The 25,159-nt window shown below is 30.8% G+C and overlaps 1 protein-coding gene across 1 annotated transcript in view; it reads left to right on the top strand.

Moving 5' to 3' along the window:
* LOC123302301 (multiple inositol polyphosphate phosphatase 1-like) overlaps positions 1–25,159 on the top strand; it is a 131,887-nt gene that overhangs the window by 51,257 nt on the left and 55,471 nt on the right. The window contains exons 3-5 of the mRNA XM_044885172.1: positions 16,478–16,602; positions 16,667–16,864; positions 21,980–22,081. Coding sequence (XP_044741107.1) covers positions 16,478–16,602; positions 16,667–16,864; positions 21,980–22,081 — 425 coding nt within the window. The remainder of the gene's footprint in view (positions 1–16,477; positions 16,603–16,666; positions 16,865–21,979; positions 22,082–25,159) is intronic.

Genomic DNA, 25,159 nt, shown 5'->3' with positions numbered 1-25,159 from the left:
ATTAATCATATAAAAAAGGCGCTCGACATTACGGTAATATCAGTTTTCATTAAATATTCATAATATTAATCAAAATGAATAGAGCAGAATTAAAATTATTAGATAGTTGTTTAGTGCGACCATGCATAAAAATGGACGACTTGCCACTGAAAAAAAAAATTAAAAATACTAAAAATGGAGCGAATTCTAATGAAACATGGGCCATCAATAAAAGTTTTACTGGACATAAGCCTAGATGGTACGGAAAACGAGGGAGTTTTTCTACCATCTAGGTTTGCAGTGTTGACGGACAACATGATTAAATAATTTAACACGAAACCGGGGTATTTGAGGGTGGAGGAGAAAATTGGAAGAAGTCACCAATTAACGCTGCGCCTATTCGAAGACGATGTTGACGAAGACTGTGTTGACATCGAAGAAAGTCAAGCATTATTTTAAAATCATTCCTTTATTGAATTTTATTACTGCAAGATATATATATTTTATTGTTATTGTTATAAAAAAAAAATGGAAAGTTTATGTTTTTGATATTTAAAAAAAAAAAAATAATAATACTAAATATATGATGGATATTTTTGAAAAAATGGTGTTTATTTTAATTCATTACAATTATGGGGTACAATGTCGCTACAAAATCATATTGATCTGTTTCAAAATTCGGAGATGATTTACCCTGAATATTTTAATGTGAGTATTGATTGATAAGATCTGTTTAGAAAATTGTAGCCAAATATTTTTATAGATGGAATTTTATCAACTTATAGAGTCATGTCGTTGGAGTATACCTACAAAGTTAATAGACGCATTACGGTATTCTTATTTAGAAGTTGATGATTGCTTTCATATTGCTGCATTTATAGTAAGAAATTGTTTGGATGCAATCTTATTTGTAAATTATGCGAAAAAGTTCAACTACTTTAAAAGAAATTTCAATCAGTTTGAAATATTACTAAATGAATGTTGTGATGATCTTACCCATGGAAGTAACATGAGAAAAAATTGGGGTACATACGATATCCGCCGAAAACAATGGATTCGTGATAGTGCTAGACACGATGATAGAATGTTTTTATGGTATCAACAAATAGATCCTAAAATTCTCTGTAGAATGCTATACCAACAAATGGATGGTGGAAATATACCGAAATGGTTCGAGTCATGGATATGTGTTACAAATTGTAATGAAATAGACAGATGTGATTGTGAAAGAAATACTGATGATCATAACTGTATATACCGTTCATATTGAGTTCTCAATGGTTAATGATGTAATTTTAATAATTACTTATAATAAATATAAAATTTAAACAGGTCTGTTTAGAAACAGCTCGGTTTAATACTGGTCTGTATCTAAACAGGTCTGTATCTAAACAGGGGAACACGTGCGTAGCTCTGACATAGGTAGAAACAATCAATTTTTCGATGACGGCCGTCTGTATCTAAACAGGTCTGTATCTAAACAGGTCTGCATCTAAACAGGTCTGTATCTAAATAGGTCTGTATCTTAACAGGTCTGTATCTAAACAGGTCTGTATCTAAACAGGTCTGTATCTAAACAGATCTGTTTAATACTGGTTTTGACCTGTTTAATACTGGTCTGTTTAGAAACAGGTCTGTTTAATACTGGTTTTGACCTGTTTAATACAGGTCTGTTTAGAAACAGGTTTGTTTAATACTGGTTTTGACCGGTTTAATACTGGTCTGTTTAGAAACAGGTCCGGTTTTGAGTATATTATATTTTCCTCTTTTAACTCTTGTATCAAACTATTGATTTCATTTTGATGGTTGAAATTCCCCGCGTCACGTGATGCGCATAACAGCCGTAATCTATCACAAAGTTCGTCGATTGTATTCCAGTACACATAGTCTATGGGATTATTAGTTACTCGTGATAATGTTAGACCGCTACCAGAAGCAGGAGCCGATGGGTATAGATGTTTCTTAATGATATTTTTATACTTAAAACTTTTAGTTCCTTGAATTTGACCCTGAGAGTCATAATTCCGTCTATTAGCGTTTGTTGATGTTACAATTTCTAAATAGTTCCGCATGTCTTGCTCTGAATAATTTTTTGGTATCTGTTTTACTAAAAGCTCATATAAACCTGATGTCCCGTTATACAATTTTTCGTTGACTTGTATATCGTTATGCTTAATGTAAACAACTGAACTACCTACATATAATCTATCAGCAGCATTATCATAACGTAATCCGTAAATATTATCGATAAGCTTATCATCTTTATTCGATAATATAAAATAAATGTATTTACCGGCCACATCTCCATAAGTCTTTGTAAAATGCTGAAGTGCATTATGATAATTATCTGGTGATTTTATAATCTCCCTACACACAACATCAGGAGTGTGTAATGCATCATCCTCATAGGTGTCTGATAGATTTTGTTTTGTGACTACTGGAGTATCTTCAAATAATTTTCGAGCCTTCATTGGCGTATAATTTAATAGTTTATCTTTATTGTCTTCTAAGGTATCATCTTCCATCTTGCGTTTTATATTAATTCGGGTATAATCATTTTTGTTCTCTTGTTTTTCTACTAGCTTATTCAACGGATCAGTGATGGGCTTAAATGTTTTTTCTAATGAAATGGCTATTGTTTGTTCATCAGCTTTGAGTGCGTTATACTTTTTCTGTATAATATCTCTCAATTTAGGTAGCTGTTTCGTTGTCTGAAGCATGTTATCACATGAAAGCTCACAAATTAAATGACCTATACAGTTGATAAACAGCGCTTAATAACCTAACAAGCATCATCAATCAACCTAGATAATATCCTCTTTATAAGGAATAATAATAAATCAACTTGTACTACAGATTAGATAAAAAAAATTTTTATTTAAAAAAAATTACAATTTTAGATTAAAACAAAATACAAAATATGAATAAAGACAATCATTTTATTTTTTAATATTATTTATTGTTATAATAATCAACAACAAGCACCTCCGTATAAAGATCTATTAAAAAAATAATGTAATAAATACATAATAATATTTGTGGTACAATGTTTATGTTTATAGATGATGCATAGAGCTTTTGATACACTGTCATTCTTATGGAGCGGTTTTCCACCATCCAAATTTTCAATGTGGACTGCCCTTGTTGAATTTCGAATTAATTTTTTTATCCAAATTTTCTTTTCTTCACCTTTGCAGTATATAACATTATGATTAGCAATGTGTGTTAAAATGGTTGATAACTCGCCATAATCGGTGGCTCCTTGATTTCAGTATAAGCCATGGTAATTATTTGAGAGCCAAATTGCTTGTTTCTTATCCGAATCACTTAATGTGTTAAATGGAAATGGCGGTTTGAATACATAATGTCCAAAGTGGTTACCATTTGTATCCACAAAACTAAGTTCTTTAACGATGAATTCATTGTTTACTTTGCAGCCCTGTACGTCCACTATGTACGCCATTTTAAACTACTCTATTCACAATATTCGTAAGTGGATTGTATTTAAATAATCGATCATGGAACACTATACAATACGCACGCGTTTTAGCTGGGAAATTAACACTAGCTTCAAACTCAACGCGCAAGTCCACTGTTGTAGATTTAAGTGACTCTGGGTGCTTAGAACAGTCAATGACAAATAGAGGTGATTTATTTATAAACGTTTCTATATCTAGCAATGGTTCTGTTATAGAGCGTCTATAGTACGATTTTTGAAAATTACAATACATTTCATACAGTATCGCTGTTTGATTGTTTGTGTAATTTAGATTCAAATGCACATATGGGTAGCCTTCACCCATGTGAAATAGACTTTCAAATTTGTTATGTTACAATGGTCAAACTGGCTGGAATCTTTTAAAATGTTGTGGTCACGATTTGTTTGGAAACAGATAACAGCGTAGTTAGGACATTCTACACTAGTTTTAACACTCCACACATGCCTATCAGTTAATGGTAGTTTTGGTATAAGTAGACATTCCATTGATCGAAACCATAACCTCAAATCATCATTTTGATTGACTAAGTTGTATAATTTGACTCGCATTTTATCAGACACTTTAACGTATGGAACACACCATTCTAATTTGTTGATTTTAATTTTAGGTTTGCTTGTTGCGATAGTTGAGGTAAAACAATTAATATCATCATTGGCACGAACAATAACGATTTCTTGTTTCATGTTTACGAGAATTTTAGGATAATCTTCAAAAAAACCCATATACATTTTCAAGGGAATACGAACATTGAAGTAACCAGCAGCATCCTTTTTAAAATTATCACCAAAGCCAGCCTTCTCTAAAGCTGTACTTTGATTTTCGTTTAGGGATAGATAGTTTTTTATAGTGCTAACGATGCCTACGTTATTCATCACATTACCTTACCACCAATTTCATAACGAATTTCATGAAACATAAATGATATAGCATTCGATATGAAGCTGGCTGCATTTATAGCATCATCATCAGTCACCTTCGCTAAAGACCTTCGATATTTAAAACACTTTCACTTGGTAATGTGTAATGTGTAAGTCTTGTGATTAAATGCAAATTCTACTCTCATCGCTTGATTCAAATTTCGATGAATTATGAAGCTTGGTGGTTGTGATACTCTAGTCCTGTAATAACATTATCGTACTCAGGTACATTGGTCACTTCTAGTATTTCTGCCATTCTTCTTCTTCTTCTTCTTAATACAATTGAATTTTATTCGTATAACTGATTTCTTTATTTTAAACCAACAACTAAATTTTACCCAACAATTGGCCGTTTTAGTTTTAAGCCAATTGATTGAAGAAATTTTCTATTTTCGTATGATAACTGTTTGTGATTTTTTATTCTATTGTTGCTCGATTGAGGTTGTTTTATCGGACGGTTTGTAGAAACACTGCCTCCGGCATAACGTGTAGGATGATTAAATACAAAACCCATTATATCTTTTTCAAATGTAATCCAATTGTAATGTTTTCACCTCGAAAGTTAACTAATTTACCAGTTTGGTCCACTAACATGAGCATAATGTTGCTTATAGTTTGACAGTTGATTGGTAAATAAATAACATTCATAGGATGTATCACCATTTTATAACCTGGTGGTAGATTTGGTGAAAAATGAAACAATGTGTGACTGATTTCATTGTTATGATACGATCCATTTGTAATATTACATTGAACATAAATTGTTTCTACAGGTAAAATATTAACTGTATTGTCACTTTCATGTCTTTTATTTGCATCTAGTTTTCGTTTATTAAATCTTAACATGCGACAAACAGAATCTGATGGTTCACAGTTTATTATCACAGTACACTTTATTTCACATTTTAATGTATTTGTATTAGCATTTATTTGTAGTGTCACCTCATCGCCTACAGCTTCTTTTAAATAACGTTCAATATCTTCAACTTAATAAGATCCTGGAGGTATTTCTATGACACTTTATCATCGTAATAAAACATGTTATTGTGGCTGTGTATATTAGGTATGGAATTGTACCCTTGTAAATCTACTAGACCCATTTCATAATTTTCATTTTTATCTAATTCAATTGGTGGAGAATAGTCTGTTGTTAAAAAAGAGCTACCCCCTGTAAAAGTAAGCATGTAGGACATCTTGAATGAAGTGAATACAAGACTTGCTGGTTTATCTATTTAATAAAAATTGTATACATAGATGTCCACAAATCTGTGTATTAAACTGGTGTATTATGAGTATTAAACTGTTGCCTATCAAAATTATATTGAATGTCACATCCGTTAAAATATTTAATGACTTCCGCTGGCTGTCTCAAATTTCCAAAACTATCATAATAGATGACACTTCGATTATACTTTTTATATGCCGTCCAGTGTGTGCCACTATTTTTGGATACATCATGGTTGATAATTCCTGTTTCATATTTATATGGTCTTTTGGGTAGGGTGTCACGCATAAAAACACCACGAAAATACGGAATTTTAAATTGTTTAGCATACGCACGTAGCTCCGTATCGTAAAGTGCTCTACGTGGTAGCGTTTCAATTAGTTTTTTGCTAAATATAATCCCATGCCTTTGTTGTATGGTCTTAAATACAAGCCTTTACCCATTGCTATAGCTTCCATTGTTTTGTTGTGTCTTTGACTCTCATTAAGTTGATCACGAGCACTTTTATATTTTGTAACGGCTTTAGCAATACCCGACGCTCCACCAGCCAAAGCACCTAAAGCAGAGAGTCCTGCGAATATTGGAATTAATGGAAATACACCACCAGACTTTGGAACTGGTATTACACGTGTGGGTGCTTTAATACGTTGACCTCTCACGGCTGCTTTTGCTATTTTTACTGCTGCTTTTAAGTCCGTTGGTTGTGATTTTTTCAATGCATTTCATGCCTTTCGCACTGATGCTGTAAAGTTTATAGTTTTCTTTGTCTTTTTCGTCTTTTTCTTTTTTAATCCCATACCAAGTGAAGTTTTTGCCTTCAAGGCGCCTGTAACGAATAAAGCGGATGCTTTTTCACCAATTGTTGAATCAGATGCTTTGGCACGTTTCCAAGCGGCTTCAGCTAATTGTTTATCTGCTAGATGACGCTCCTTTAAGTCTTTACTTTTTGAATAAGCTATATCATGTACCATACAAGCCTGATCCAATGCGTTTTTTGGTTTATCACCACGCGCTAATCGTTCTGTCAGCTTAGTTCCAGGTCCACAATATCGATAAGTTGGTATGTGTAACTCAAACGGTAATTTATTTATAAGTGTGTTAACAATACCTCTTCCTTTGTGTTGTTGCTTCTGATATGACATACTACTAAATGTTTTAAACAATTAAGTTCACATATATTTAAATGTTTATAAAATGGGTTGTATTGAAATTTTAGTCTTAGTTACATTAAAAATGCGTTTTCATAAACAACAACCCGCTCTGAGTGTTGAAAATTTAATACCATAAAATACAGACACACATCATGGTCCTCTATTTTCAGATTCACTACGAACAATAATATGTGGCCCTAGTGGTTGTGGTAAAACCAATGTTATGTTGAATTTAATTTATGATGAAAACGGTTTACGCTTTGAAAACATTTATGTGTACAGTAAATCTCTTTACCAACCGAAATATCAATTACTAGAAGAGACTTTAAAATTAGTGGAAGGGGTTGGCTATTTTCATTTAGAGATACTAGTGAAATTCTTAGTCCGAATGAAGCTCGAGAAAAAAGTCTTTTCATTTTTGATGATGTGAGCTGTCATTCACAACAGAGAATTAGAGAATACTTTAGTATGAGCCGTCATCGAAAAATTGATTGTTTCTACCTATGTCAAAGCTACGCACGTGTTCCAAAGCATAACATAAGGGACAATGTTAATTGCTTGGTGTTATTCAAAACGGACGAAATGAATCTAAAACACATATTCTACGATCATGTTGGCTCTGATATGAATTTTCAAAAATTTCATGATTTATGTCGACATTGTTGGAGTTCAAGTGGATTTGTTGTAATAATGAAAAATTTTTCTATGAATGCAGGTCGTTATAGGAATGGATTTGATGAATTTATTGAACTGTAGTGTCACCCAATACTTTATGTGTTTTTTCAGATTCATAATAATAATTTTTTTTCTGTAAATTTTTTTTTAATGTTAATTTTAATCATTAATAAATACAAAAAAATATTTATAAGATTTTTATTAAATAAAACCTTACATTACATCGTAAACAATAACAATAAAATATATATATCTTGCAGTAATAAAATTCAATATAGAAATGATTTTAAAGTAATACTTGACTTTCTTCGATATCAACACAATCTTCGTCAACATCGTCTTCCCGGTCACGTGTCCTTGAACGATTTTTATCATGTAAATTTCAAGTGTTATATTACATTCTATGCATTTGCTGACTCATCCTATTCTATTATAAAAATATTAACATCCGGTCACGTGTCTTGAATTCTACGAATTTTATCATGTATATTTAAAGTGTCAAATTACATTTTCTGCATTTGCCGAATCATTCAACATATTCTTGAGAATTGCTGAGTAATCAGATTTTCATAATAATATTCAAACTAATTATTTTTTCTTAGAATTCAACAGGATGATGATATCATATTTTCAAGGTTAGATGATATCTATTTCAACATATTCTTGAGAATTGCTGAGTAATACTATTCAAACTAATTATTTTTTCTTGGAATTCATACATGTTCATACTTGCAAATTATTATCTAACACGTGTAAAATTATTTTAAGATCAAAGGCGATTCAAACAAGATTGAACTTGTAACAGGATGATGATATCATATTTTTCAAGGTTAGATGTTATCTATTTCAACATATTCTTGAGAATTGCTGACTAATGTCAACGTCCCGCCCCCCGTTCACTCTCCGTCAAGCGCCACTATTGGTCAAAGCCAATGACGTCATCCCCCGCTTAGGCAGCCATTAATCCCCCCCCACCACACCTCCCAACGCCATCTTGATTTTTACAGCGCTACTATTGGTCAATGACGTCATCTACCACCTCCAACTTCGCATTCAACCGAGGTTTCCAACATTCACCTAGGTTTGCCCTTTTTGGAAAAGTGTTCCATCCAACTGCGCCAGAATCCCTGTAACTATACTACTAATATTGCTTAAATTGAAAATCACATAAATTAAAAAAAATATAGGCTTTAATTAAGGCCACAATTTAATCTTTGATTAGAAGAAATTAATTTATATATATATATATATATATATATATATATATATATATATATATATATATATATATATATATATATATATATATATATAAAACTTGATTATAAATTTCTTAGTAAAATAACACGCATATAAGTTTTATGTATATTAGCTTAATTTTATTTTCATTCCAAATCGTAATTAATCCAGCTATAAACTTTCAAAAGAGCATACGAACACAAATGACCTCTATTTCGTTGAGGTACCCATCGCAACAGTGTATTTACAGTGACATGATCCGAAATGAATTTTATTACATTCGGGCGAGTTTCTTAAAATTTTCATTGATCGATATCGCGCGAACAAAAATGATATCGACTATGTTAAGCGGTCAACTGAAGCGTATTAACGGTATGTGATCCGAAAAGAATTTCATACCATTCTATTGAGTTGTTTCGCGTCGGTAAAATTTTTTATATTTTAAAGTTTTTATAATTTGTGCTCCATTATTTTTGACTGCTGTTGTAAAATATTGGGCTGTAGAAATTAACGAGCTAGTTGTTCCTAAATAATTTTAAATTGAATTCAATAGTTAAACAATTGAAAACCTCTATTTTTTATATAACAAATGAAAATCTTCATTTTAGGTAATAACGCTTCTGTTGCAAATTCTTCTACAACGAAAATTAAAAAAAGGTGTACTAGAAAATAAATGATCTGTTCTTTTAATAAAATATTGAAATATTTAATAATTTAAAAAAAAAAGTTATACGATCTTAGTTTAGACTTACATTTCTTTATGCAATTATTGAAATATTTGACTATTTTATTCATAAGAAGTACTCTTATTTAAATTTAAGGATGTATGAGAATGATAACAATGCTTGATTTGAAGGCTCAAAATTTTTTGATAGGCAGACTTTTACTCAAAGAATATGTAGTTAAATTTTCAGCATAGGTATCCGTGCAAATTTTAAGAAAAAAATCGAATAAAATACTGGTTCTTATGGAAGAATTTAAAAAATAGACATATTTTGAAAGTTTTTGATAATTTTCACTTGGAATGAATAAAAACAAATTTAAAAAAAATTTTTTAGTAGAAAGTAAACATATAAACAATGGCATAGAAAAGAAAAAACCAAGTATCTCCGTCCATATAAGGGATGTAAGAGTAGGGTAGATTTAGGGTTGAAATTATTTTTATCTTATTTTCAACTTCGATGATGAAGTCAGTTATAACTTCATGAATGTAGACGAAAAAGAATAATAAAATATTTCGATATGTGCCTTGTTTTCGAAATATCGAAAGCTAAATAATTAAGAAAAAATGGTCAATTTTCGATATTTTGAAAATTACGCCAAATATCGAAAAATTTTAGTCTTACTTTTCGTCTTATATCGTCAAGTTATATTATAATTTATCATCAAAATTGAAAATGTATATTTTTAAATTTGTGCTCCCACTACCGTGCATACATCCTTAAATCGAAACTTTAAAAAAAAGGCTTATTGAACAATGTAAATTATCTATAAAATAAAGGTGATGCATTTTTTTGGTTTTCAATAATTTAGTAACTTTTAATGTGTTTTATAATGCACTGTCGACAACAATGAATACAGCAATATCTTTGAAGTCCCATACAAGTCAAAGTACTATTTAGAAAATACGTAAAATATACAAGTCAAAGTACTATTTAGAAAATACGTAAAATATAAATAGTATTTTATATGTGTTTATGGCCTGGTGTTTGAACGAAATAGAATTTTCTTATTGATTTTAAATTAACTTTCCGATGAGACAGACTTGAAATTTAGACTTAAATTCAAAAAGTGAACGAAAATACATGAACATGTGAAAAAAAAAACAAAAGTAAAATGAAAAGTAGGCGAGAAAAGTGAAGATGGGCCTGCAAGGGCAATGGAAATTTCTTTCGTTTAACCTTAAAAAGCAGAAAATAGTAATAAAAAAAAAAACAATTTTATTTGAAAACAAATTAAATTAAAATTAATTTTATGAGTTTTTCCTATGTAAGAACGTATTATTTTATATAAAAGGATGTAAGCAAAAATATAACCTTCGAGAAATTGACTCGGATGACATTTTTTTTTTATGTAGGTGTTGGACAACTGTCATTTGAACAGGATCGAACTCAACGAAACGAAAGGGTATTAGTAAAATAATAACGAGTGTACTGGTTAGTTCTTAAAAGTTTATAGCTCGGTATTAAAGATTTATAAACTGTTGTCACTGGAATATGTGTGGATTATAAAATTTTAAAAGATGGTAGCTGCTAATAGTCAAAGTGCATAGTCTATAGATTGTTCTGTTAAATAAAGTTTATTATTAAAAAAAATTTATAATCGATAAAGTGTAAATTGTTGCTAAATTTTTCTGGTTAACTGTTAAGTTTAAATGCCCGTAAATTGTTGTTTTTATAAAGCTTAAAAATCGTTAAATTTCAAAAAAAAGGTAGACGTTTCTGTGTTTAAGTTTATAAATTATTAATTGTTGGAAATTTATGAATTGTTGACTGAATCTTTATCACATTTTGTTGTTTTTTGAAAGTTTAAAGCCTGAGATTGAATAAGTAAAATAAATAAATAAACTAATATGTTGGACAGCGAAGAGTATACATCTGGAGATAAAAAAAATTCAAAGGGCAGGACTACCGTTCACGAGAAGCAAAAAAAAATATCGCGTTCTCCTGTAACATGCCATAATGGTAAAAATAAGAGCCTGAAGGAAATGCTAAGCACAGTGCTATCTGAGATTCAGGAGATAAGAAAAGAGAACAAACAATACAGAGAAAAAAATGGAAAACTTACAAGTTGAAGTAAAAGAACTGAGCACAAAACTGACAGAAACACAGCAAAAAATGGGAAAAATTGAGAATAAATTGGAGTAGTTGTTATATTCGAGTCGTGTTGTCTGAGCAACTGTTCTTTATTGAATAATAATTAGTACAAAAACAAGTAATACCTTTTAGATAAACAACAAATAGATAATTATAGAATAATTATATAATATATAACACAACAGCAGTACGGTAAAGTAAAACGGAAAGAGAACATTGTTACTGAAGGTTTTAAATCTAATTCAAGTAGCAATTTGGAACTTAAAGAAAGCTTAGGAGATTTTATAAAAAAAAAAACCTTCAGATAGATGTGAAAATAGCATCGGCGCATAAATTAAACGAAATGATCTCTGTTGTGCAAATGGCTACTTTTGAAGAAGAGATTTAGGTGGAAAATAAAAACAAATTACGGAAGTATACAGGAGAAGAAATATTTATTGAAAATGAAGGAACAGTGAAGGAACGGACAATAAAAAAAAAGGGATATAGCCAGAGAAGATAGACAAAAGGGGAGTATTGCAAAAGTTGGCTTCAACAAATTATTAATACACGATGTTAAGTGGGTATGGAACCGAGAAATGGAAATCTTAGAAATAGAAACAGTCGCATCAAAAATGTTTTAAATTCAAAATAGAAACTGGTAGATGAATTGGAAAGGAATATGGCATGGGAAAAAATTTCAGATGTAAAAATTATGAACCCACTCGGAAAAGGAGAAAGTCGAAAATCAAGCAAAAGGAGAAACGGAAGAAAGAAAATGTTGGTGGCATCATATAATGTGAGGGGTACCTTTGCTGAAGGAGAGTTAGTGAACTTAACTAACATAATGGAGAAATATAAAATAGATATATTGGCAATTCACGAAACAAAACAAGAAGGTAAAATTATCAGTCAGATAGGTGACTATGTATTCTTTAATAGTGGTGATGAGAAAAGAAAGCTTGGCACAGGATTCTTACTGGCAAAGAAAATGGAAAATAGAACGGTTGACTTTAAGCCGGTATTAACGTTAAGGTAAGCCTCATTGATGTTCATGCTCCATCAGAAGACAAAGACGAAGAAATAAAAGAAGAATTTTATGGAAAAATAAATGGGCTATACAATACTATTCCTAGATATGATATTAAACTAATTCTAGGAGATTTCAATGCCAAAGCAGGAAAAGAGGCCATATACAAGCCAGTAATTAGTGACCATAGCAAACATTAAGAAAGTAATGAGAACGGGAGAAAGTTGATTGATCTAGCAATTGAAAAAGGCATGAAAATTGTAACGACTTTATCCAACACAAAGAAATTCATTAAGGCACCTGGGTAATACCAGGTACTGGAGACACAAACCAAATATACTATTTCCTAAAAGAAAGTAAACACTTTAGAAACGTTACCGATGCAAGAAGTTATAGAAGAGCCGATGGCAATGGTGACCACATAATGATAGCAGCTAAAATCAGAGTACTGAAACCGAAGGCAGTCGATATCACTAAAATAAGAAAAAACGTTTAACACGAAATAATTAAAAAATGAAATTAAAAAAACCGAATGTCAGGAAATAATAAACGAAAATTTACAAAAGTACGCCGAACTTAACATTGAGCATGCTTGGAAGAATCTGAAAGGGGTGATAGAGATAACAAGTCATACCTCACAGGACCAGACAAAATTAGATAGAAAATCGTGGTTCGATGATGAGTGTGAAAGCGCAGTAAAAAGAAGAAAAGTCAGCCGAACAGAATATCTACACAACAAGACATAAGATACTGAAGAAGAGTACAAGTTATGACGAAAAGCAGCGAAGAAAATGTGCAGACAAAGAAAAAGATGGTTTTTTGAAAATAAATTAAAAGGTATAGAGGAGAATGTTTCCAAAAAGCAGCCAAGAGAATTTTTCTAAGGTGTTAAAAGCTTAAATGAAGGCAAACAAAAGAACTCGATATTTATCAGAAATGAAGAAGGAGATGTTGTTGGTGAAACCGATGAAAAATTATACCGCTGGAAAATATATTTCTCAAGCATGCTCAATGCAAGCGAAGAATGTAGCGATCTAAATTCTAGCGAAGTCCATGTATAAAATCAAGAAGTTTCGCAGTAAAATCCTAGTGCAACAGAAATCAAAAACATAATTCAAAGGCTAAAAACTAATCGTCAGAGGAAAGGAGCATAATAGTAAAAATACTTAAAGTTGGAGGGGATCCATTGTTACGAAAAATTGGTGTGGTAATTAAAAAAAAAATTAATGTAATGAATTTCTCCTTTTTTCAAAATTTTGATACTTAATTGATTCTCTACTCGCGTCGAGAACAAGAAGTAAAAACCACAGCCAAATCCTCCGTAACCCCCAGAACACTGAGATTGATATTTAGCAAACAAGAAATATAAAATAGTGTTCTCAAAGGGAAACATCCCGGTTGGTCACATTAAAAAAAATAGAATATAAGGTGTTCATTAACGTTCGAAACCGGAACAGATAATTTCGCGTGCTAGGCCCAAAGATAACGCCGAAGGCGATTACCCCCCAGAAAGTCTTTAAAAAGACAAAATAAAAAGTCTACGTTTAAATATAAAAAAAAAAATAAGAATTAGTTTATTTCTTTAAATCGAAAAATATAAATGTTTGACATAACATAAATCAGAAAATATAAATTTACAAGGCGTCAGCCATTTTGTGACTTACATGAAATTTCACATGGTTGAATTAAAAAAAAAATTAAGTTATGATAATAACTTATGAAAAAAAAAATTAGTATTTATAAAATGTTCCTGTATGCTGTTTGTGATCACAGTGAATTCAGCTCCTTAAAATTACATTTTATAAGGAACTGTGCTCACAGATAAATTCCAAACGTCACAAAAAACATTCTTAGAAAAAATAATATTAAATTACACAATTTTAAATTATGCTAGAATGCCCTTTTACATTCTTCACAACTGTGCGTATTTAATAAAACGACATTTAACAAAATATTTGATTAGATTGTCGTATTGAAAAAATATAAATTCTTAATAAGAATTAAATAAAAAAAAATATAAAAATTAAATAATATAATTACTGCCACACACTAAAAAGTGTGTAAAAAAAATGTGAATCCATGCTGGAATAAATAATTTAAATTAATTATTCCAACATGTGTTTTCGGTGACGGTCGGAATTCAAGAGAATGATCTATATTGAAATTCTACTCAGCTTAGTTAGTGTAGAACTATCAGTTGAAAAATAAATAAACTAAAGTTGAAAAATAAAGTACAGTCACAGAAAGAGTAAACTTTTCAATTGAATATGTACCGTCACAGACAGATTTAAAAATGTTTGATATTTACATTATTGTTTGCATAATTTATTTCTAATTAATTAATTTTAATTAATTTGCCAACAATTTGTAACACCATTACAAATCAGAATTAGTCAGCTTATATGTGAAGTTTGGAAGCAAGAGGAAATACCATCGAGATGAAATGATACGCTGCTATTACCCTTATTTAAAAAAGGGATCGATCGATATGTGAGAAATTACAGAGGAATCGCACTGTTATCATAAAAAACTGGATAAGAGTACAGAGGCTTCAATGGTTGGGTCATGCTTTCAGACTACCTTCGGATAGAGCGGCAAGACAAGTTCTGACAAGAGGGAGTTCATGTAAAAGAAAGGGGTTGGCCAAAAAATAGATGGATAAAGTTAACGGAGGAGGACTTTGAAGACCTTCGTCGTTGTTTTTAGTAAAACCGGAGACGGTATTATCGTGTATATTGTCTCATACACTTTGAAAAAGGGACGCAAGCCCAAAGCGTCCTCAACATTAAATAGATCTGTGGTGTAAACGTTAGAGCGGAACGCTTCGTAAAGAGTCGGGGTGCAGTACAATGTTACAGATGCTAAGAAAACGGACACAATTCACGGAACTGTGCGTTGCGGGTGTGGCGCAAGGCCGCCCAGCATCCACGTTTCCGGCCAGGGAATTCCCTACACTAAACCTAGAAACCTTGACCACGCCACAGATCAAAACCACCTATCAAATAGCTTTCGAAGTTAACAAGCTGCTATCGAAAAATCTATTCCTAAGAAATCTCGATCCTTCGGCTTTCAACTAATATAAAATGATGACACACTTCGACTTATACGGATTTAGAATAAACTACGTAAATTTTGGCAGAGTTAGGTTGCCTGACCTTCATGACGCCATGAAGCGAATGTCAGCTGATATTCGAGAAAAAGTCACGCGCACCAGAGATGAAATGTGGGAAGAGAGGATTTCGGCTCTGACCACTCGTGAAACTCTGAAGATGTTGTGCAGCAGGTCTTTCAGTTGGGGGAAGTTTTTCTAATTTTAATGTAGATTTATTTGTAGGTGGCTGGCAAAGTTCGAATATTAATTGATTTAAAGTAATATCTATTTTATTACTTTTGTATATTACTTTTCGCAATAGTAATTTGATCTTCATCCTTCTTATAAAAAATACTAGCGAGACTAGAAAAATTTTTATTATTTAGAAACGATTTTACTACTGTGTTTTTACCCTTTCAAGCAAAACCAGAAGTAATATTACAACCCGAAAAAAAATGAATCAATGCTATTATATTTGTGTGTGATTTATGTTTAAAATAAGCATAAGTATAAAATGAGTTCTTTCCATAACTTGAACCCGCTTTGTGAAAAAAAATTTAGCACATCTGAATTAAGTTGATGTAAAAGTACTAGTAAATCAATATCTTGGCCTACGCTTACGACAGTTTTATCATTTTTTGTTAGTTCGATTGCTGTTTTTATAATTAATACATCGGCATCATCGGAAGTTTGTTTGCACAAAAATCCTTCAGATTGTAGCTTATCAGATATAGTTGTGTTTAATTGTTTTTGTTATTTTCATTTAATAAAAATTTCTTTTGCGAAAATGGTATTTTACTAATATTTTGGTATTAAAAAAAATGGGTTTGATTTCCTCAATGCTTTTTTAAAGGAGAATTTTATGTATTTTTTAGATTGCAAACCTGTTAAATTATGGACTGTAATTCGTCATGGAATTCGATTACAACAGACCGATGAAGTGCAATCACTTCAAAACGATTTACCAAAAATGCAACAAGAAATTGTGGAAAATTATGAAGTGAGATTAGAAAATTCTATTAAAATAATTATAAAAATTTGTGTTTATTTGAAAAATTTTTTAGAAAAAGACTTACAAATCTGGTCTATGTGAACAAGATTTTAACAATATTAGAAATTGGAAATTGGATTCGCTAGTAAGTGTTGACAATTCTTTTAGATTATCTGATTCTGGTGCTCAACAAATGGCTGAGTTAGCTGATCGTTTCCGACGGGATTATTCAAGTTTATTTGATTTCCCTTGTAGCGATAAGAACTATCTTGTAAGTAGGATTCAGTGTTAATAACGTGTACTCGGTAGAAATATGATAGAATATTGTGTAGTTATTTTATTTAGATATTCTTACATTATGCAAGTGAGTAATCATTTAAAGTTGAATGTAATACACTTTTTATTTAATGACACTAGTCGATTTGCGAACGATCGTAAACAGTGCCGACACCAATTCCTTTCGGACACCCTTATTGCTTTCGAAATACGTCTGACTTCGAGTGAAGTCTACAAACATTAAAATACAAGGACAGAGCAAACGCAGTACACATAGTGCTAATTTAATGATTTTTGGTGGAATTAGTAAGGAGATAAAAGTTGTCGATGTATGCACTGGATGCATTTTTCACTCGTTCGCTTAATATATACGAAGATCATGGCCTAATTGAGGACGTCCGATATGATTCACTGCTTGCGAATGGAAGTAGTTCGGTGATCTCTAGTAACCACCCACACTGGGTGGTTTCAATGTGCGTTGATATTTTTCCATGCAAAAACATTTCTCTATCATAAATATAAAATATAATTTTTTATAACATGTTTAGTCTTTTAATTGCTATGTTTTTATCGCTTTTAATTGTTTCATTCTATATTATTTTTGTTTTGTTTAGACAGGCCCTTCAATTTTATTAATTTTAAGTGTAATTAAATAATTTCTAGTTATTGAAATAAATACCACGATATTCTAAATAAAATTGTATATTAAGAAATTCTATTTAAAAAATACAATTAAAAAACATGTAACAGACTCGCTAAATATCGATATTTCGATTGCAAAGTAATCATCGGCAATAGCTAACTTTATTCATATAACATATTACAAACATTTTTTACCAAATTTAAAACTAAAAAATAAATATGCAAAACATTACCAACAATTATAGTAACGATTTACAAAATTAAAAATACAAAAATTATCACTAATTTGAAGGAAAAAATTTGTCAACCACCAAAATTTTTGTAAAGATTTCACAACAAATTATTTAGTGGGTTGGAATTATCGACCGCAATTTATATCTAAAATTTGGTATCGTTTGTGAAATGGGTGTGTCGAAGTTCGCTATAACAGTCAAGAATTGTTTTAAGGGTTTGTCTTTAACAGTTATCCACTTTATCAATTCAGATTCAGGTTCAGGACCTTTATCCCAGTGGAGAATCTTATTGGCTGACCTATGAATTAAAATTATTTCGAAAAGCATTTAAACTAGTGTTTAGAACATGGTCTAAAATGCAAGATTTTTCGATTCGATTATTTTTTACATCGCTTCTATGTTCTTTTTCGCTAATTGAAATTTGTCGCTTGGTTGGGCCCAAATAAATTTTAGGCCAGTTCGAGCAAGAAATTTGGTAGATACCCGACTTATATACGTCCGTAATTGAAACCTTGGTTTGACCCAAGGCGTTTTGTAATTTCTTATATGTAAAACCAACTGTAATCCCAGACTTGTTCAAAATTCTATGTATCTTGATATTACAATGATGATTAAATATAACTCTAGCCCACTTCTTCTTTTCGGAAAATTTCTCAAAGGAGGTTGTATCCCTAATTCCCTTACGCCATTGGAATTTTCGGAGGATAGAATTTAAACATATGAGTAACCATTTAAAAATCTGATGTGATGTATCGGTCAGTACGAGTTGATTTTCTATACATATCAAAATCGTATTTGTTTTTATAATGCATTACCTACCTATTACATAATTACATATTATATAATAGGTCTAAAAATTGTAAAGTACCATTCGACTAAAATTCGGCTGTGAAATTTATGTTTTCGCGTTCGCCGTTGATGTGTTCCATAAATTACGATATATTTAATTTGGAACGGTCATAAACGGCGAAATCGTCGTCAACGTAGCGATAACAAATTTTTTGGCAATTATTATTTATTATATTTTTATATTACATTTTATTTTATTATATTATATATTATATTTTATTATATATTATATTTTATGTTATATTATTATAATTTATTTTTCCTTTAGTTAAATTTCTAAATGGCTCATGAATAAATTAGCCAGAAAAGGTGTTAGTGGGTTGCCCAAAGAGGTATCTTGAGTTGTTTGTAATAGGCCGCTTTAAGCATAGGCATAAGGCCCCTAAGGGGCCTTATAGGCTCCTTTGAAAACCAAAATATTTGGTCTCATACAAAGTCGTGTCAACGACAAATATTGCATGATGATTTCGCTGTTGACACCACTTTCTATGAGCCAATTTTCAAGTAGATTTAAAGTCATTTCAATTAGGACATTGGAATATAAATTTAAAAAAATATTTTATCTATCCAAATCCGTTAAAGATGCCCATGGTGTGATTTAAATGTTCATGAAACTTTACATCATTTGTTGTTTGTTTGTCCTGTTTACAACTTTGAGCGTGACGGTTTTTTCAAGAAACTCAATTCTACGACTTGGGACTTGGAAGGTTTGTTATACGGTGAAACTATTTCACATATAAAAAAAGTTTTTTTTATTTTCTACAAACAATTCTCATGATAAGGTCTTTTCTTTTGAATGAATGAAGAAATTTGTCATTCTAGGTTTAGAATTTATTTTTTTTTTTTTCCATTATGAATTAATATGATTGTATACTTTTATTGCTAATTTTTTTTTCCAATCATTTTGATTATTTCTAGAATTTTTATTTTTTCTGTTCTTTTGAGTTTGATTTTTTCTTGTTTTTCTTACATATATTTTTGTTGTTTAATGTCTAGGAATTCTTTGTAAAAGGTTGTAAAATCTTTAAACAAATAAATTTTATTATTATTATTATTATTATACTTTAACGAGTTGCGTCAATCTCATTGCCAAACGAGATAGATTAAAATATCTTCAATTTTCTGACCCAATTGTTCCTAGGTTATACTGCTTGTCGAAAATTCACAAATCGGACAATAGTTTTAGACTAATAGTTTCTGGCATTAACGCCCCTTCCTTTAAAATTGCTAAATGGCTTGTTTCCGAATTTTTTAATTTACCCGCACCAAAAACTTTCTCGATTAAAAACAATTTGGAGTTCGTTAACAATATTAAGAGTGTTGTTTTAGAACCCCAAGATAGGATCATTTCTTTTGACGTCACTGCTTTATTACCTAGTGTCCCAATTGAAATGACTTTAAATCTGTTTGAAAATTGGTTCATGGAAAGTGGTGTCAAAAGCGAAATCTTCATGGAATATTAGTCGTTGACACTACTTTATATGAGACCAAATATTTTAGTTTTCAAAGAGACCTATTTCAAACAGACTCAAGGTACTTCTATGGGCAACCAACTATCACCTTTTCTGGCTAATTTATTCATGAGCTATTTAGAAATTAAAGTAATGGAAAAATATTTTAATAATTTCCAAAAAATTTATTATCGCTACGTTGACGACGTTTTCGCCGTTTATGATCGTTCCAAATTAAATATATCGGAATTTTATGGAACACATTAACGGCGAAAACGAAAACATAAATTTCACAGCCGAATTTGAGTGGAAGGGTACTTAACCACTTTTAGACCGATTTATTTCTCGTCATAAAAACAAATACGATTTTGATATGTATAGAAGACGACTCATACTGACATCACATCAGATTTTTAAGTGGTTAGATTCTATTATATTACGATTCTATCCTCTGAAAATCCCACTGGCGTAAAGGAATTAGGGATACAACCTCCTTTGATGAAGTTTGCGAAGGGAAGAAGTGACTTAGAGTTATATTTAAACACCAGTGTAATAACAAGATAGATAGGACGCACAGAAATCGGGTATCTACCAAATTTCTTGCTCGAATCGTCCTAAAATTGTTTTAGGTCAAACCAAGCAACAAATTTCAATTCGCGAATATTTAGGCGATGTAAAAATGCAATTTGGACCTTGTTCTAAATATAGAACACAAAATTCTGTCTACCAAGTTAATTAAATCTGTTAGACATCCCAATAGTTTAGATGCTTACGAAAGCATTTTGATCCACAAGGCAGACAATAAGACTGAACAGGGATAAAGGTCCTTTACCTGACATTGAATTGATAAAATGGTAACTGTTAAAGGTCAATCCATAAAACAATTTTCGTCAGTTATAGCGAACTTGGACACACCAATTTCAGAAACGATGCCAAATTTTAGATATAAATTGCGGTCGATAATTCAAACCCACCAAATAATTTTTTGTGAAATGTTTACAAAAAGTTTGGTGGTCTTGAGAAATTTTTTGTGAAATGTTTACAAAAAGTTTGGTGGTCTTGAGAAATTTTTGTTCAAATTTGTGATAATTTTTGTATTTTTTGTTTTTGTAAGGCGTTACTGTAATTGTTGGCAGTGTTTTGCATATTTATTTTTTAATTTTGTAAAAAATGTTTGTAATGTGTTATATGAATAAATTTAGCTACTGCCGATGCGTTGCAATCGAAATATCGATATTGAGCGAGTCGGATATATGTTTCTTAATTGTATCTCTTAAATAGAATTTCTTAGTATACAATTTTATTTCGAGTATCGTGATATTTATTTCCATAACTATGTCTCAACTCGAAGTAAAAAAAATTTATGCTTATTATACAATAATTTCCAGTTTTTAAATGTCAGTTCTACGATTATTAATACCAACCTGTTTCACCCTCCACTCTATTTAATCGTTTAAGGAGTTAATATTCAGAAAACAAAATCGTCTATTTCCAACCCCATGTATATTCCTTATTAGACAGAGTTCTTTTAACATTTTAAATATTACTAACGATAAATTTGAATTATGCTAAAAAAATCACTATGCACATGCATAGTGATGCAACAGTTTTCAAAATCACTTAACGAAAAAAAAACCCCAAAAAACACCGTACCTAGGTCTTAAGAGTGCTATTGTTACTTTTGCCTCCGCGCCACTCCTTCATTGTTTAACTGTAATGGCAGAAGTGTACCAAGTAAATTTTTTAATGTGATGTAACAACTTACTAATATTGATACAAATCATCAAAATAGAATAATTTACATATTTGTTACAATAAAAAAAGCTAAGACCATAACAGTTGATAAACAATAAATAAATTAGGATGTTATTGTACAATATTATTATTCTTTAATTAATTAATATCTGATTTAATATTTCCATTTTATAATTTCAGGTGCATTCATTTCTCAACATTGGTGTCACCAAAAGTCGTAACATATTTCTTGATCGTATATTTAATTACACTTGCAGTAAAAATCTGAAGGAAATTTCACTGGTATGGAAAAACTATTTTAATACACTAGGGGGCCACACACGAGCAACTTTTCCTGTAGACATCAACATGTCAAATTATGCTGCATGATAAAATAGCAACTATTAAGTAACCATGTAGATTTTACAAAATTCAAAAACTTTGAAAAACTTTCGCATTTCGTCTTTTGAAAAATGCAATATCATTTTTATTGTTTTATAAATATCTATTTTCAACATTAGGAAAAAGATAATTCGTGGATATTCAAATCCGTTCTCTATTTCTTAAAATAAGCTTAGATGTCCAATCGACAAGCTTATACCAAGTATCTTTGCTTATAGTGGGGTGGGCTAGCTGCAAAAAGTTTCACATCTGGCAACCAATGCGCTCTTTTGGATTCAGATAGTAACATGGGTAGACGAGGCTAATAAGCCCGGAACACAAATTTCTTTCTGGCCTTCTAGCGGCGTTGATGACGTAATCAATATGGCCGCCAAATTGTTATGTCACGATCCTACATTTCTCTATATAGCTCGAGTTAGTATTTTGTATATGGATATGATGTTAGTAATTATTAATTAAGAGAAAACGCGCTATCCAACGGTATATTTGACATGATCGTTTGCGGTCATTATACCAGAAATATTTGCAATTTTTTTTCATTTTGATTTTGATTTTTTGAGACATTTTGCTAAATAACTTGGAATCTGTTTTATATAGCTCAAAACGGACGGTTTATATGATTTCTATTTTATCGCCAACATAGTATAGCAAGATAACTATAAGGCAAGTTTCAAACAATTGGTACATTACAATAATGAGATGCAAAGAATAAGGCCAATCAAATTAAATTTTTGAACGTTGCATCACATCAGGTTTTTTTTTAATGTACTTTGCATGTAATAGCAATGTTAAATGCAAGTTTTTGACCTCGGCAGACGACCGAGTCATGTCAAAGGGCTGCTTTTTCATAAAAAAATGTGATATTCATTTGTAAAGAAAGTTAAATTTGCAGCAACTTGAGACCAGGTTGGTGTTCATAGAACCGATAGTTTTGGAAATATAGACTGGACAGTCTACAGTCTAGAATTCAATACAGTTTTTTTGTTTTTGTTTTGTTTTTTTTTTTTTTTTTTTTTTTTAAATAAGCTTTGTATCAAAAAAAGGTTCGAACAAAATATGCGTAACTTTGAATTTCGGATCGATCTAGTCCGTTAGATGTAAAAAAATTATCAAATAAAAAATTTATTGAAAAAAAAAAACTGTTAAAAATAGAATTTTTTTGAAACGCACAAATCTCCTTGAAAAAAAATTTTTTTTGAACGACCCTTAGTGAAAAGTTAGTCTTTAATATGCCTAAGAAGAGCGTTTTTGCCAATTTGAAAAATATTGAAAAGTGTGGGCAAAAATCGCTTTTATTGACCAAAAGTCATTTTTCTTTAAATTCTAATAGCTCATATACGCGTGCATTTTTAAATAGGTTCTTTAATAGTTGCCTGAATATGTGCGGATATTGCGCACTTGATTAATTGATCGATAACATGCGAAATATCGGTTGAAAAATCAGTTGCGATACATTTTGTAACAATATTAATTATTTTTTCAATTTTTTATCTAGTAGGTATATTTGCTTCTAGTTGATATTTTATATTATTAGTGAGGTCTTAGTCATTGATGGAGGTTTTTTTCTTCACAAATTTGTTTGATCATCTAATAAAACTGTGTTTTAAATTTAGAATTCTACTGTTTCCAAACCACGAGCAAAATGGTTTTTTTAACGATCATCCGGATGATGTTCGAATACTAAGTTAGTAGAACGCATGCGTAGACAATTGAAAAAAAACTTGTCCCTTGAAACAGAATTTGATTAATAATAATGCGTCCAAAAAAAAAATTTCTTTGTAATGAAAAAATATGTATTGCAAAAAAGTTCGATATGGGTGGTGAATTGTAGCACTTTCATTAGTTTGCAGATTCACTAATTTTAAGTTAAGTAACCACCTATATATTGAACTTTTTAACTTTTCAAATCACTCCGTTTCGAAATCACCCCTCAGTATCTATGCATTTTTTTGTAAATTATAAAAAAGAATAGAGACACAGATCTATTGGCATTATAAACGCAGCCTGCGTCACCGAATACCAAAATATTGTTTTGTAAACCGGCAAAAGGAAAAAGTGTATATTTGTAAAAGTTTCAAATTTTTATATTTAAAACAATACGTTGAACTATTTTATATAATATCAGACTGCACGACACAACATCCTCTTTTTTAACAAGGCAAAAATAAAATTTGTTAAGTATTTGACCAGCGCAAGTTACGGCTTCCAAATTTCAAAGTTTTTAATCGCAGAACTACCACACATAAAGTTATTTCTTAAGTCGAATGCGAAATAATTGCAATTTTGTACTAAAACATAAATGCATCGGTATTGAGTCGTGATTTCGATACGGAGTGATTTGAAAAGTTTAAAAGTGGTTGGTTATAAAAAATTGTTTACCTTTTCAAAAAACTAAACAAACAATTAATATGTCTATTGAACATATAGGCATAAAATTACAAAACAACACATAATTGCAGTGTACAACAATCCAAGAAATTTACGCTAGGGAGCTCCTAGCGTTCGCAGATCTGGGCAATAAAGTACTGAATATTGGGGATTTAAATGCTAAACATGTGAACTGGAAAAATCATGACATCAACGTAAATGGTCGAACACTTCAAAATTTCATCACGAATAACAATTTGGTGCTACTGCACACAGAAAACCCGACCCATTACCCACACAATAACCAGACACCCTCGTATATTGATGTGGTAATAAACAAAAACGTTGGTGACGTGACAAATCCAGTTTCTCATGCGGCACTGATGTCAGACCAAAACCCAATCTCATTCCAGCTACTGAACTATAATACTCAAAAAATAAACAAAATAATAACATCATACAAAAACACAGACTGGGACAAGTTTAGACAGACGCTTGACAAAAACATCAAAATTAACAAAAACCTACACAACAACGAACAAATTGACAATGCTGTACATATGTACAGCAAAGCCATAATAAATGCAAAACAACAAAACACCCAAACAATTA

The sequence above is a fragment of the Chrysoperla carnea genome, chromosome X, assembly GCF_905475395.1.
Source record: "Chrysoperla carnea chromosome X, inChrCarn1.1, whole genome shotgun sequence".
Classification (NCBI taxonomy): Eukaryota; Metazoa; Arthropoda; class Insecta; order Neuroptera; family Chrysopidae; genus Chrysoperla; species Chrysoperla carnea.
The sequence above is the reverse complement of the archived record's forward strand: the minus strand, read 5'-3'. Positions and strand labels throughout refer to the sequence as shown.